This window comes from Melanerpes formicivorus, unplaced genomic scaffold, assembly GCF_026170545.1.
Source record: "Melanerpes formicivorus ecotype bairdi unplaced genomic scaffold, bMelFor1.0.p_v2 SCAF_21, whole genome shotgun sequence".
NCBI classification, from domain to species: Eukaryota; Metazoa; Chordata; class Aves; order Piciformes; family Picidae; genus Melanerpes; species Melanerpes formicivorus.
Genome location: NW_027142373.1, coordinates 8,051,463 through 8,065,118, shown reverse-complemented (window position 1 = coordinate 8,065,118; position 13,656 = coordinate 8,051,463). Strand labels below are relative to the sequence as shown.

General features: G+C 38.7%; 1 protein-coding gene across 4 annotated transcripts in view; it reads right to left on the bottom strand.

Annotated features, from left to right (window-relative positions):
- B3GNTL1 (UDP-GlcNAc:betaGal beta-1,3-N-acetylglucosaminyltransferase like 1) overlaps positions 1 to 13,656 on the bottom strand; it is a 116,810-nt gene that overhangs the window by 83,645 nt on the left and 19,509 nt on the right. For 2 of the 4 annotated variants that reach the window (XR_010988894.1, XM_068151389.1), the window contains exon 6: positions 2,522 to 2,617. The exons of 1 other annotated variant lie outside the window; for it this stretch is intronic. Coding sequence is in view for 1 of the 3 variants with exons in the window: in XM_068151389.1 (XP_068007490.1) it covers positions 2,522 to 2,617 (96 nt within the window). In the remaining 2 variants the exon portion in view is untranslated. Of the gene's footprint in view, positions 1 to 703; positions 774 to 2,521; positions 2,618 to 13,656 lie in introns of those variants that run through there. One more of the 4 variants, XM_068151391.1, reaches the window with a different exon arrangement.

Here is a 13,656-nt window from a genome sequence, read left to right as displayed (position 1 = left end):
TTCTCAGCATGAGGACTGGGGATGGACATTTGATCCAAAAATCTGGTATTGACTCAAGTGATATAAACTCAGCAGCCAGCATTGAGGCACATGAAGCCATCCAACCACCTAACAAAACATCTGCTACCACCCACCTCTTCCAATCCCTGTCTAGTAAAGCAGTCAAATGCTGTATGATATTATTGATCAATAACATCAATATTATGATAGGGGATTACATGATCTTGACAACTGGCCCTTCTTTTTTTAACTGGTTGCTTGGTTCCCCAATTTACAGCACAAATAATCTGCACATGCATGATACAGAAACGTAACACAAGTAACTGGAAAAAAAGCTGGGCACTGAGTACAAAGACAGCTAAAAAAAGCTGAACATTCTTTCACTACAGGAAACTGCTGCAAACAATACGCTGTAAATGAAAGCCAATTTTCCTGAATTCCCTCAGGCACTGCTCCTCCCAGAGATTCTACAAATCCATTAGCAAAGGCCCACCATTTTACTTTTATTGGAACTTACTTACTGAAGAGAGTTTTAAAATGCACACCCAACCCAAAAATCTATGGTGTACCAGGGTAAAGGAGTGCAACAAATCAGGCCTAACCTTGCATAATTGATTCATATCCCAAGTCCAGCTGAGACAGATTTTACTCCCAATTCTTCCACCTCCCCGTATTTTAAACCAAGAAAAAGCAACATATTTACCTCACTACCGGAAGTCCTGATCCAAAGACCCTGTATTGAGCCAGGAAAGGAACTATGTGCTGACTGCACTTCTCTGGAAAGCAAGCAGTCCTCTTAGTAGCAGGGTTAAAGAAGCCAAATGTCCTGCAGCCCTGTGTCACAGCTGAGGCTTGTCTTATGATTGGGCACCTACAATCTCCCCCAAAGTGGATTCTGTGGTGCTTAACAACATACAAGCTGCAGCTGGCGCAGTGCAAACCTCCCTAGTTTCAAACTTCCACAGAATTTTCAGAAAGTGAGTGTCTTTGAGGAACTTCTATTTCTGTGTTAAATTTGGTGGAAAACAGGTTACCATTTAAAAAGATAAATTAGGAACACTTAATAGTCTGATTCTATAAATCTCTCTTTGTTAGGGGATTCATGGACAAGTAGCACAAGTTCTTCTGTGAAGCTTTCTAGGTCCAAACCAAATGTATTTTCCAAAATTCCTCATCTATTTGTAAAATGTGTGAATCTAAATCATATGTAAAAATAATGGATGGTACATGCTGCTTGAGTAAGAATTTAAGAGATGTCTGTAAGCACATAAGATTGTAAAGAACTTCCCAGGTCCATGTATTTGCATCCTACTACCAAAACCACTACATTAAACAATCTCTTCCAGCAGACATACATCCCTACCTTTAAAAGAATTTTCTTTTTGCAAGCTTCCTCTTAAATAATCTCAAGATTAGGATATTTCTTTTAATTTCCATCTTAATTAATGAAAGACATGTTGGATTAAAGGCCACTTGGGTGAAGCACTTCAGAATGTGTAGGACAAGTTTTCACATCCTCAAGTTTTCATTTTCTTTCCTTTATTAACACAGTGATCCAGATGTTGCTATCAGATAAGTTCACTGGGTTAAATCCATAATGTTTTTCTAATGCCAACTCAAAAGCAAATCCAAAGATCCCATAGGTAGGTCTGTAACAACTTTCATTTTGTGAATTATAAGGAACTCCAGTACCACTGCTTATTTTAACACGAGGTCTACCTCTTGTGTTACAATGACAAAAGCAGAGGCTGTATGTCTGTCTTTGGGGATAGGGTACACAAAACAGTTTACAGTGAAGGCTAACAAATGAGGGTATGTTAATCATTTTTGGCCACTTAAATGAAAAGCAAATGTCTTCTTACAAGAGCATCACAAAACCCAACCTCAAACACTTGCTTCTTAATGCCTGTTGGGATATTTTCTGCTAAGCATCCACTATATTTCTTATAATACTCAGTACACTCATACCTCCACAAGCTGGATTGATTTCTTCCACAGTTTAACTTGTTTTTGCCAAAGTCTCTTTTGGTTCATCACTGGGCTGCCTGCCTAATGAAACAACCTTTCTTTAAGCCAAAACTGTCTTCTTCAGTTGCACAAGACACATCTTACTTAAAAATAGGTATAGTGAGCCCAGTGTTTAATGCCTGAAGAACTGATATTTTAAAATGATCTCCAGCAATGATCTCTATATGATGCAATGATCCAAAATGATCTCTATATCAACAGATATAGAAGTGGCCAGTACCACAGAAGTCTAGAACATGAAAATATATGCATTCAGCCACAGGCAGCAGTGAGAAATGATAGGCTCACTCCAAACTGAGCCAAAGGCTTCATTACATGATGATTACATGCACCAAAACCTTGTCTCTTAATGGAAAGGATAGCCTGTAAATCTAAGAATCTGATAGCCTTAGTAAGTTACAAAGTATTGTTAATGACTGAAAAAAATCCATCTAAATTAACATCCTGCTCTACTTTTCTGCTGTAATTTCAGTCATAGCCGACTCAAAAATACCTGTGTCAGAAGTTGTTCCTCAGTCAGATTATTGATCCAACGAGTATAACGCTCAGTAGAATCTGGTGGCTCCCTTCTGACTTGGCAACCGATAATCTACAGCAAAATAGATTTTAGAGACCTTAGAGATAAGTGAGAGTGTAAACTGCTGTACATCCACACGGCAACAAACCAAGATTTAAAATAAGCATTCAGAACATAGAAACTCCCAAGAATTAAGATTATCTCTACAGTACTCACTAGCCCACTTCTGTGTTCATAATACAGAATGCTCTGCTCAAATGTTAAAATAGAGACTTTCAAAGGTCTCTAGAACACTAACATTGAGAAATGTCTTTACCAATAGCTTCAGTCTTGGCAGTATGTGAAATTTTCAAAGGAAAATCATCCAAAGGCAGGTATTTAGAATGCAAAATTTCAACCAAAATAGTTAAGTTTGTCCAATGAAAATTAGAACTTGGATAACACCAGACAATTGTACCAACAGTGCCATATCTTATAATACTGCATACTACTTATAATTCATAGAAAATAAAGAAAAAATTTAATTCTGATTTGTCTCATTCATGATAGAACAACGCAGGAACCCCATTTTGATTCATTCACTGAAGTACTACACACCCATCTGAGCAAGATTTTCTTCTCTGTTCTATATCTGTATGAGTTAAATAATAATATTCTGAACACTGACTGGCATAACAAAGAGCTTCCAAAATATATCAAACAAAATATTACAAAGATTACATATTATCTGTAACTGCACAGACACATATTAATGCCATTTCATGCAAACACTAAACTAATTACTAATGTCTGGTTGGACAAGGAAGAAGCTGAGGAGAATCCGGGAGTGTGACTATACAGAACTCTGCAGTTTGCTACTCCCAAATACTCTACTCCAACCCTTCAGAGTACTACAGGATTTAATTAGATATGCAAAGGAAGATGATACTGGTTTATATGAACCACTGTTGTTCTAGAACTGACCATTTCTCTTCCAGGTTTTGAGGATGTGTTCATTCACAGAGAACTAACACCAAAGTGTAGGTATTCCCATTTGTGAACAGTTATTTCAGATAATCAAGTTCTGTTCAAGAACAGTAATGAAAATTCCATTTATTTTCCACCCTAAGCATTCATAAGGAACGTAAGCAAGTTTAAATCTACAGAGCTTTAAACCCCACCTTCTCTTGCATGTCCTGTGATTTTTACAAAACCATGCATAAAAGTCAGACTAGAAAAAAAAAAAACAACACAAAGCACTTTTCCCCTCAAAGGTATTCTGGAACAATACAGTATGGAAACTTAAGTTTCTCATTACAAAATGTCACAGCCTGAGCTGAACAAATACAGAATCACAAACAGCCTGAAGGAGGTCAGAGATAAAAAGGAGAATTTCAAATCTTTTTTCTGAACACCTGACTTTCCATTAGAGCCAATTAGCAAGGGCAATCATCTCTTTCTATGCAAGCTGAGATTTAAATGAGAAGCAGAGGGCAGAGATTCATATTTTTCATGTTAATTTCTGACCAATCTGACCAGTTTCATAAAGGCTGTTGCTAGTTTAAGCAATCTTTAAAAAAAGAAAAAAAGAAAGTAGAATCCAGGTGCTCAGCTAAAGGTCTGTAATTCCCTAAAGTCTGGTTGGTTCAGATCTTAATTCCCTATGCTTCCAAAGAAAACTGAATGTGTTTGATCAGTTCTCTACAAACACCCAAGGAGAGGTCAAGGCAGATGGAATAACTGCTATTAAATAGGATCCTGACAGCTCTTTTCTGTATCATATATCACTGCTTGTAATTTCTAGAGCTTGACTTGGATGCCTAGGTGAAATATCCTCCTCTTTCCATATAATCATATAGACAATTCCACTGCACACTCCAACTTACTTTGCTGAATGTTGGCTTCTGACGGTGATTCTGCCTTACTGTTTATAGCACTTAAAATACATTGAGCCTTTGGAATGGTACCTAAATATGCTATCTATACACACAACTAAAGCGCTTATTTCTTGAAGGCTTTCTGATTATTCCTACAGTTTATTATTTCACTGGCAAATTGGATTGCTCTCTTCACTCCTCCTCATTCAACAAAACCCAAACCAACAACCACCTGATAATTAATTTCTTTAAAAGCAAAGGAACAAAAAAGGCATAGTTAGTATTTCCATGGAGGTACCAAACCCATCAGCATAGCATATAAAAGCAGGGATCTCCCTCCTCCTTTAGATATATCACAGCAAAATACGCTTAACACACAAATGCTTGTTACTGAGAACAGTGACACTATGATCTTGCAACACAGCAGGAAAATAACTACGAAAGCATAACAAAGTTAACATTTTGTAAGAAGTGAAATGTTCACACTTCCCTCTCCCCTAAGAGAACAGTGAAATGTTTTGCACAGCACAGACTTCCCGCTTTCATTGCATTTTCAGAACCAACACCACTCAAGATGGCTTTTACCATCATCCTAAGAGATGCTTTACAGACAAATTTTAACATTGTTGCTGTGCAATCCCATTTATTTCTTTTCTGCTCTTTAGCTGTACCGCTCCTCTGCCAATGGGACTCTGACTTATGACTGGTATTCCTGACTTAACAGATGCAAGATAAACATCATCAATGTAAGAGTAATTCAACCTGAGCCTCTGATGCAGCTTCAGTAAAGCACAGTTCATGTAACCAGTCACCCACGCAATCCAAGTTAGAATTATTTAGAGTACAAACAGCTTCCACCAGCTCCCCTGTGGTCCAATACAATCAACTAGCTTATGGCCCTGTGGTCCTGCCTGGCCTCTACTTCACTTAAGGAGTCTAGATGGCCTCAGCCTAAAGTGCCCAAATAGTATCACATGTCTATGTTTAGGCACCTGAACACCTTCTCTAAGAATTCTGTCATTTCACATGATTAGGAGTGGAGTTAACCTTATCTAAATAAGATTATCAGAATCAAAGTCATGCATATGTACTTCACGGTGCTATATCTAAAACATTTTCAGGAGCTTGAGCACTATAAAAATACTACACTATAATACAATTAAAAGAGTAAAAGTAACAATATAAAACTAGAATAATGAGTTTCCTTATGAAACAGTCACAGTACACCTGGTTAGCCATGTGGACGACAGGAGGAAATTCTTTATCATGAGGGTGATGGAACACTGGAGCAGGTTGCTCAGGGAGGTAGTTGAGTCCCCATCCTTGGAGATATTCAAGGCGAGACTTGACAAGCCTCTGGGCACCCTGCTATAATGGAAGATGTACCTGCTGACTTCAGGGGGGTTGGACGAGATGACCTCTGAAGATCCCTTCCAAACCATTCTATAATTGTACAATTCTATGTAAGAAACAACTTGTTGATCAATACAATGTACCAAGATACAGTCACATTCAGAGGAAGTAGGCAGGATTACATATGTTACAAAACTGTACTATGAGCACATACAGTCACTGTTCTGTGAATTACAAAACTGTTCCACTAAAATACAAGACTATTTCAGTTATATACCTGATATGCACAGAAATCAGCATTCTATACCAGGCAGGAACATCAGTCATCTGCCTACAAGCCATGATTTGGTTCAACTTTTAGCTAGAGTTTGTCTTAAAAAGCAATATTCAGGTAGAGATGGATCTTATTTTCATCATTTTATGTTTCTGTGCTTTCCGTTGTACATGGAAAAGGAAGTGGGTGAGAGGAAGCAAAGATTAAATGAGTTGACAGTAATTAAAACCAAAGCACTTTCTGCAGATGTTGCATTTTTTTATTTAGTTATTTTTAAATCACTACAACTTCCTCTAGCAAGAGGAATTTTTCTTATTCAGGAGACAGCTCATGTGTCAGAAGCCTCTTGTTGTACCAAAGAGGAAATATGGATGAAAAAATTGGTCTTCAATTTTATCCCGTATTTTTCCTAGTTTTATAAAGGCAATTAATCAAGAGAGGCAAAAGCATAAACCCTCTGTAAGGTAGTAGGTGCTGGGTGTATATACATATGAGTTCTTTGTAAAATCTGTCTTTGTTTGAGGAACTTTGGTTTATATGTTGTGGTTTTTTTTTGTTTTTTTTTTTTAAATTTACCAACAAATAATGATATTGAGGCAGGTATTGGAAAAATATACACTTTTAGCAAGGAAAAATCCACAGCTTTCCTGTACAAAAACCCCTTGCTTTCCTCAACTGGTGGCATTAAATGAAATGCAGCTTTCAAAGGTACAAAACTTTCTACACACTGAGAGTGTGCAGTGCTGAGTTTCATGTTAAAAATATGACTGAAGGAAACCTCCTAGAAGATAATGCAATCAGCTACCTAGAGAAGCTTTAAGTATCACGATATCTGATCCTAAATCATGTTCTAGGAAAAGAAAGACTACTGGATTAGCAAGCAATGCATGAGGGGAATACCTCTGGTGCACACCACCTTTTTCCCCAATGTGCCTGTTTATGAATGCCCACAGAGGGAAATTTCCTAAACTCAAAAAGCTAATATGAGACATTTACCTTATCTTGAACATTTAAGAACAGCTTTGGTTAATCATTCCTATATCTTCAAGTATAGAGGAAAACTAGATGGCACCCGTACTGCCTCCAACCTTACTTTTGTTATTTGTATTGTAGTAATTTCCACACTTTCCCCTTCACTTGGTGTGATGCTGAAAAGAGATCCTTACGTTCGGATGAAAACTTGACAAGAGCGTGAAAACATATTTCCTCTCCCCTCCATTTCCATGACACCTGTGACGTAATTTGCACTAGGTGTAAAGATACAAAACACACCCGAGTGTATTTAAAACATGTTTTAAAAATCATAAACTACGTTGATAGTGCTGACTCCCCAGGGACTCCTTGAGGTCAGATGAATATCCATTTCCGCAGATGTTCTTATCTTATAGTAACCCATTTTTAAGAACACCTGTTAAACACTCTACTTGGAACCGGTTCAAGTCCAAAGTCCACAATAGGATGTTACATGTTTATTTTCAGTACACTAGAAAAAAGGAGTAATTAAAAACAAGAAGTCGGGGTGGTGTAATCAGAATGAGCACAGCTGAGCATCACACCACATGCATTTGAAGCTGATGTTGTCATGCAAACAAAATCATGAAGTATGAACATGACATCTCCACAAAAACTTCAAGTAAGCGTCACTGAAGGGATACTACAGCAAATCTGTAGATATTGCAGCAAATTAAATGAGTTTCAGAAGTCCTTTTTGAAGGTGAGTAAGACCAAACATTTTCATAACTGGGTGAGGCAGGAAAAAGCACCAGGCTCCAGAAGCCCTCGGTGAAAATCTGCCATCCTGGGATAAAGAATATCTTAGGACTCAATCTCTGTATTAAGGGTAGTACACATGCAGTCTGAATTTGATGCAGATTAAGTGAACTCCTTGGATCCTGTCAAGATGCTTACAAACCCAGACCTTTGCATAAAACTTCAAAACAGTCAAAAATAAGCAATATGCTTGTGCTCTTTCTGTTTTAAAACCAATTTATCTTGAGTCTGTAACTCTGCAAGTATGACTGGATTCATAATAGTTATCATCACAGCAAAATGTCAACACAAAGAGGAAAGGATCTCAATTTTCAAACATTTTATACTGCAGACATAATTTAAGAAATTAAATATGCTGAAAGTCTGCACTACAGCCAGACATTTATGAATATAAAACTCTAGTAATCACAATCATTTGATGGGGTTATTGGCATGTGGAGGTTGTATTAAACACAAGTTTAATTACAAAGTGGTGTGTAAGTTGGGATGTTTCTCATTTACAATATTTGATTAAATGCACAACAGACTTAGACTGACATTGTGACTTTGAAAACGCACTGTGGTTTTCCAGAAATAGCAAAGTTAAAAGAATCTTCAAGGAAGCTGCCTAATAAAAAGCAAAGACACAGCTGAATTCCAGCAGATGTGGATGCTGTACATGGAAAGGCCCAATTAAGGAGAACCACTGTAAGAATAATACTCTCACATTGTCAAAGAGTTTTCATATTCTTCAATGCAGAAAAAGAAAAGGAATCATATTCTCTCCTTTAAATATACTTCTCTGTCACTACTTCAGAACAAAACCTTAACATAACTGCTGCTTTGGTTTCTACCCTCCATACAAAAAAGATTATTGAAACATTATAAATAACTTTTGAAAACCTCTTATGACAACTTCTCAACATCACAAGTATAATTTGTTTGTTTGTTTTTAAATGTCTATACTGCATTGCCTTTACTTACAGATACTTTTTCCATGGGCTGGAGAAAAATGTGGGAGAGTTGCCATTCCTTCATAGTATGCAGTATATGGAGACTGAGTATAAAGTATTCAAGTTCTAATGACCAGAGCAGTTCAAGAAAATATGTCTTTGGACATATTTTTCTCCTAACATTGAAAAATAAACTGACTTTGGACACTCAACAATCATAGGTGATCACCTTAGGAATGTAATCTCCTTTTTCTCTGTCCATACCAAAGATAGACTAGAGCATCCTGAGATAATTGGTCCATTCAGTGGAGTAAATTCCTACTGACAGGGGTAAGCAAGCAAATTTGAACTATTCATCTATCCCAGTATCCAATTAGTTTCTCTTCAGTAGCTATTACATGACTTATTGCTTATATTAAAGCTAAACTGTTCACACATTGCCTGCTAGGATGTGCCTGGGCAGCACACATTGATCTGTCTCAGACATGCTGAGTAAGGGAGACGGAAAGCTGATGCAAATTAACCAAGGAGAAACAAAGATTACTTAAGTTCTACACAAAGAAGATTTCAATCAACTTTTTGTCCAAAATAAAAGCAATTATCAAATAAAAATCTATAAGCTATATGCAACAACTAGAGACAAAACACTAAAAGAGAGACTGGTAAAACCTGGAGCTCAGTAGAAGACAAATGGAGAGACAACCAACAGCCATTAACTTGTGGCACACAGGAAGGACAGAATTGAAATGAAGTGACTTACCTATCACACTGAATAGGTAATGTTTCAACATTATGTAGTTACATTTAATGATAGCCTAGTGAAGCTTCCATGTGCTTATTATGTTTTCACACCTGCAAAATTACAAACAAGATACTACTTACCTACTTTCGCATTCCAGACTAAAATACTGTCTAATTTAAGTAGAGAAAAGGTAATAAAATCCCTCAAGAATAAAGGCTCAGACTACAAAACAATGTGGTTGACCACTTCCTTGAAACAGCAGATGAAGATGAAGCCGCTCTGGAGGAAAATTTCCATTTTTTCATCCCTAAATGAAGTTCTTGTCCATTGTATCACACTACTTGAATTAAACAAGATCTGATCTAATGCTCCTGAGAGTCTCTTATAGGCAGATATAACTTCAGTCTGCCCATGTTCCAGAAGCTGTGAAATTGTTGTAAGAGCAGATCCAAGCCCTGCTACTGCTGTTGTAAGGCAGGAAATACCAGCTAGGGCTCAGCACTGCTCTAGTCACAGCTACAGTTTTCAGATGGAGCAAGCTTCTGCCTGCTAACCCCCCACCGTGAAGATGTACTCCTAATAAAGCACATATGTTTTTTACTGTGTAACACCATACTGTGATCCAACTATGCTGAATAGTTCGTGAACACATTTAGACCTCGGGTCACCTCTTAATGAACATCCTAATGACTTGTAACTCCACTAGAACAGCAAAATATCTAACAAACTCCTTTGTATGGTTTCCAGTTAAAGAAAAAACATTAAAAGTACCAGGAACAGTTATGTGACAATCCATACATGTTTTAGAGATGCTGAATTCCAAGTAGTACTATGTAATAAAAGACTATTTTAGGAACAAGACAAAGGTGCAGGAAACATGTACTATCTCAGTTTTGCTGACTCTAGCCATACAAACAAGGATGCTTTGTTCATTAGATAGAGTAAGTCCAAGTGCAATGTAATGACCAGACTGTATAATAACAATTTTGACTCCCAAGAGAAAGCACACAAGAGGAAGCACAGTATGCAGTCTGAAAGGTAATCTGTTATTTTCAGGACTACCCTAATATTAGACTAATAAGAAGACAGAGCAGACAAAAGGCTTTAAGATCTTTCAGAGGTGACCAAACTCCATTGGAATGTGGAATGCAAAAATCACTATGCACTGAGGATTGCCAATATTCTCAAACTGCTACTGTTGACTGCCAATGTATAAAGTGGCCTCCCTCTTTTTCTTCCAATTTTTATTCACTATCTCGTGCTCCCTTTCATCACAAAAGAGCCTGGCCTGGAACAAGACTGATAAAACAATCTTCTGTCTTTATTCCAGACTTGTGATGATAAGCAGGAATAAAAGCCCACATTAATGTGATATATTATGGCACAGCTGCTCAGTAAATGCTGCACTGAAAGGTTCTGTTGTGTGATCCAGTGTTCCAGTGAGTGATGCTGCACTGGAACTCTATCACAAGAGTTTCTACATATTCAGTTACACACCTGATAGGAGATGGAAATAGTTGTCTAGATGTTTTTTCTGCTAGTTGTGTATGCAATGTCTTAACTACTCAGCAAAACAAATTACTTAGAACACACTATTTACACACAGTGCTCTTTCTGTATACAAAACAACCAGTGTACACTATGACTTAAAGAGTTGCTCTGATATGCAGGATAGCATATGAAAACTGGTCCAGGCTACCTAGAATTACCTCCCTCCTGCCAAGGGCAAGAGCCAGATCCAAAATATGGAACTTACTGACAGATGATATAAGAAGGTCTATTAATCTTTTTGCACTTGGAAGAAAACAAAGATCAACAGCTCTTAAACCATTCCCACAGAAGTGCTCTCGTGGATTAACTTCTATAAAACCCTGCCTCTTGCCAATGTAAAAGTGGTTGAAACATTGTCAATCTTTAGGTGTTCTGAAAACGAATCAGATCTCGTTATCATGACAGCCATAAAAATGCTTGGAATGCTGATCTTAAAAGTTCCATTCTACATGAATATCTGCTTCATATACCACTGAAATTTTGTTTCAATTAGACCTGCAAGAGAGGACCTACTCATTTTATTGTGTATTCTTTCTGTGGCTGCTAAAATCTTTACATGCTATTTCAGATACTGATTTAAACAGCCAAGGTGGAAGCTCAAAGACCTGATATTTTAGCCACAAAAAAAGAGAAAGTGAAATGACTCAAAATAGTGCTCAATAATCATAAAGCAAATTATGTCTTCCCAGCATGCACCATAAATGTTTAACAGTCTAGGCAAGTAGAATGGCACAGGGTACAGCGATAATACACAAAACTTGTCTACTAGACTACAACTTTCAAAATCAAGAAATGCGTCCAAACCTTAAATAAATAAATAAACTGAAGCAAACTGCTGGCCAAGCTGTCAGCCCATGGCTTGGACGGGAGCACACTGCGATGGGTTAGGAACTGGCTGGAGGGCCGAGCCCAGAGAGTGGTGGTGAATGGTGCCACATCCAGCTGGCAGCCAGTCAATAGTGGTGTGCCCCAAGGATCAGTGCTGGGCCCTGTGCTCTTTAACATCTTTATTGATGATCTGGATGAGGGCATTGAGTCCATCATCAGTAAATTTGCTGACGACACCAAGCTGGGGGCAAGAGTTGATCTGCTGGAGGGTAGAGAGGCTCTGCAGAGGGACCTTGACAGGCTGGACAGATGGGCAGAATCCAACGGCATGAGATTTAACACATCCAAATGCCGGGTTCTGCACATTGGCCACAACAACCCCATGCAGTGCTACAGGCTGGGGTCAGAGTGGCTAGAGAGCAGCCAGGCAGAGAGGGACCTGGGGGTGCTGGTTGATGGTAGGCTTAACATGAGCCTGCAGTGTGCCCAGGCAGCCAAGAGGGCCAATGGCATCCTGGCCTGCATCAAGAACACTGTGGCCAGCAGGAGCAGGGAGGTCATTCTGCCCCTGTACACTGCACTGGTTAGGCCACACCTCGAGTACTGTGTCCAGTTCTGGGCCCCTCAGTTTAGGAAGGATGTTGACTTGCTGGAACGAGTCCAGAGAAGAGCAACAAAGTTGGTGAGGGGTTTGGAACACAAGCCCTATGAGGAGAGGCTGAGGGAGCTGGGGCTGCTTAGCCTGGAGAAGAGGAGACTTAGGGGTGACCTTATCACTCTCTACAACTACCTGAAGGGAGGTTGTAGACAGGCTGATGATGGTCTCTTCTCCCAGGCACCCAGTACCAGAACAAGAGGACACAGTCTCAAGCTGCGCCAGGGGAGGTTCAGGTTGGATGTTAGGAAGAAGTTCTATACAGAAAGAGTGATTGTGCTATGGAATGGGTTGCCCGGGGAGGTGGTGGAGTCGCCGTCATTGAAGGTGTTCAGAAGGAGACTTGACGGGGTGCTTGGTGCCATGGGTTAGCTGTTTGGGTGGGTTGGATTGGTTGATGGGTTGGACACGATGATCTTGAAGGTCTCTTCCAACCTGGTTTGGTTTATTCTAATAAAGGTTTATTCTAAATAAACAGAACAACAACCAAAACCAACAAAACACCAACTTCATTTCTAAGCAAGTTTCGGTGACAGTAGGGGAGAGACCCAGAATGCTTTTGGTCTAGCGTTGTGCCTTAAAGAAGGGCTCAAGCTCATTCAATTGTTCCTTTCTCCTATTCATTTGCTGATTGTGCAATATTTGTTTACAGCTTCCCTGGGGCAGATGAACAGGTCTGTGAACCAGCGGTGCCATGCCTTATTCCAAGTTCACTCAATCCAATCAACTATCCTAGAGTCACTTTAACCTTCAAAGATATGCAGAATTTAGGCAGTTGGTTAAAACCTTCAGATAAGGCAATAGGTTTAAATGGCCTTAGGCGCTGCAGCTCTTGATCTAAATCCAAGCTACAGAAATGCTAGAAATTTGCTTTAGAGATGCAAACCAGTGAGAATTCCTCACTGAAGAAATTTAAATGGTTACACTCAGTGTTCTCTCACATGCAAAAGAATCCTACATGCTTCAGAAAAAGGCTAGTAATTTTACAACAAAAAAGAAAGGTTTTCCTTCTGACACTGATGCAGATTTACCTCTTATCCAGCCAGTGAAAACAAAAGGAAACTATGTTCTTTATTTGCATTGCCCACATTTTGATTCCAGCTATTTGGAACATGTGGGAGAGAGTGAGGAAGAACTTAGCTATTTTACA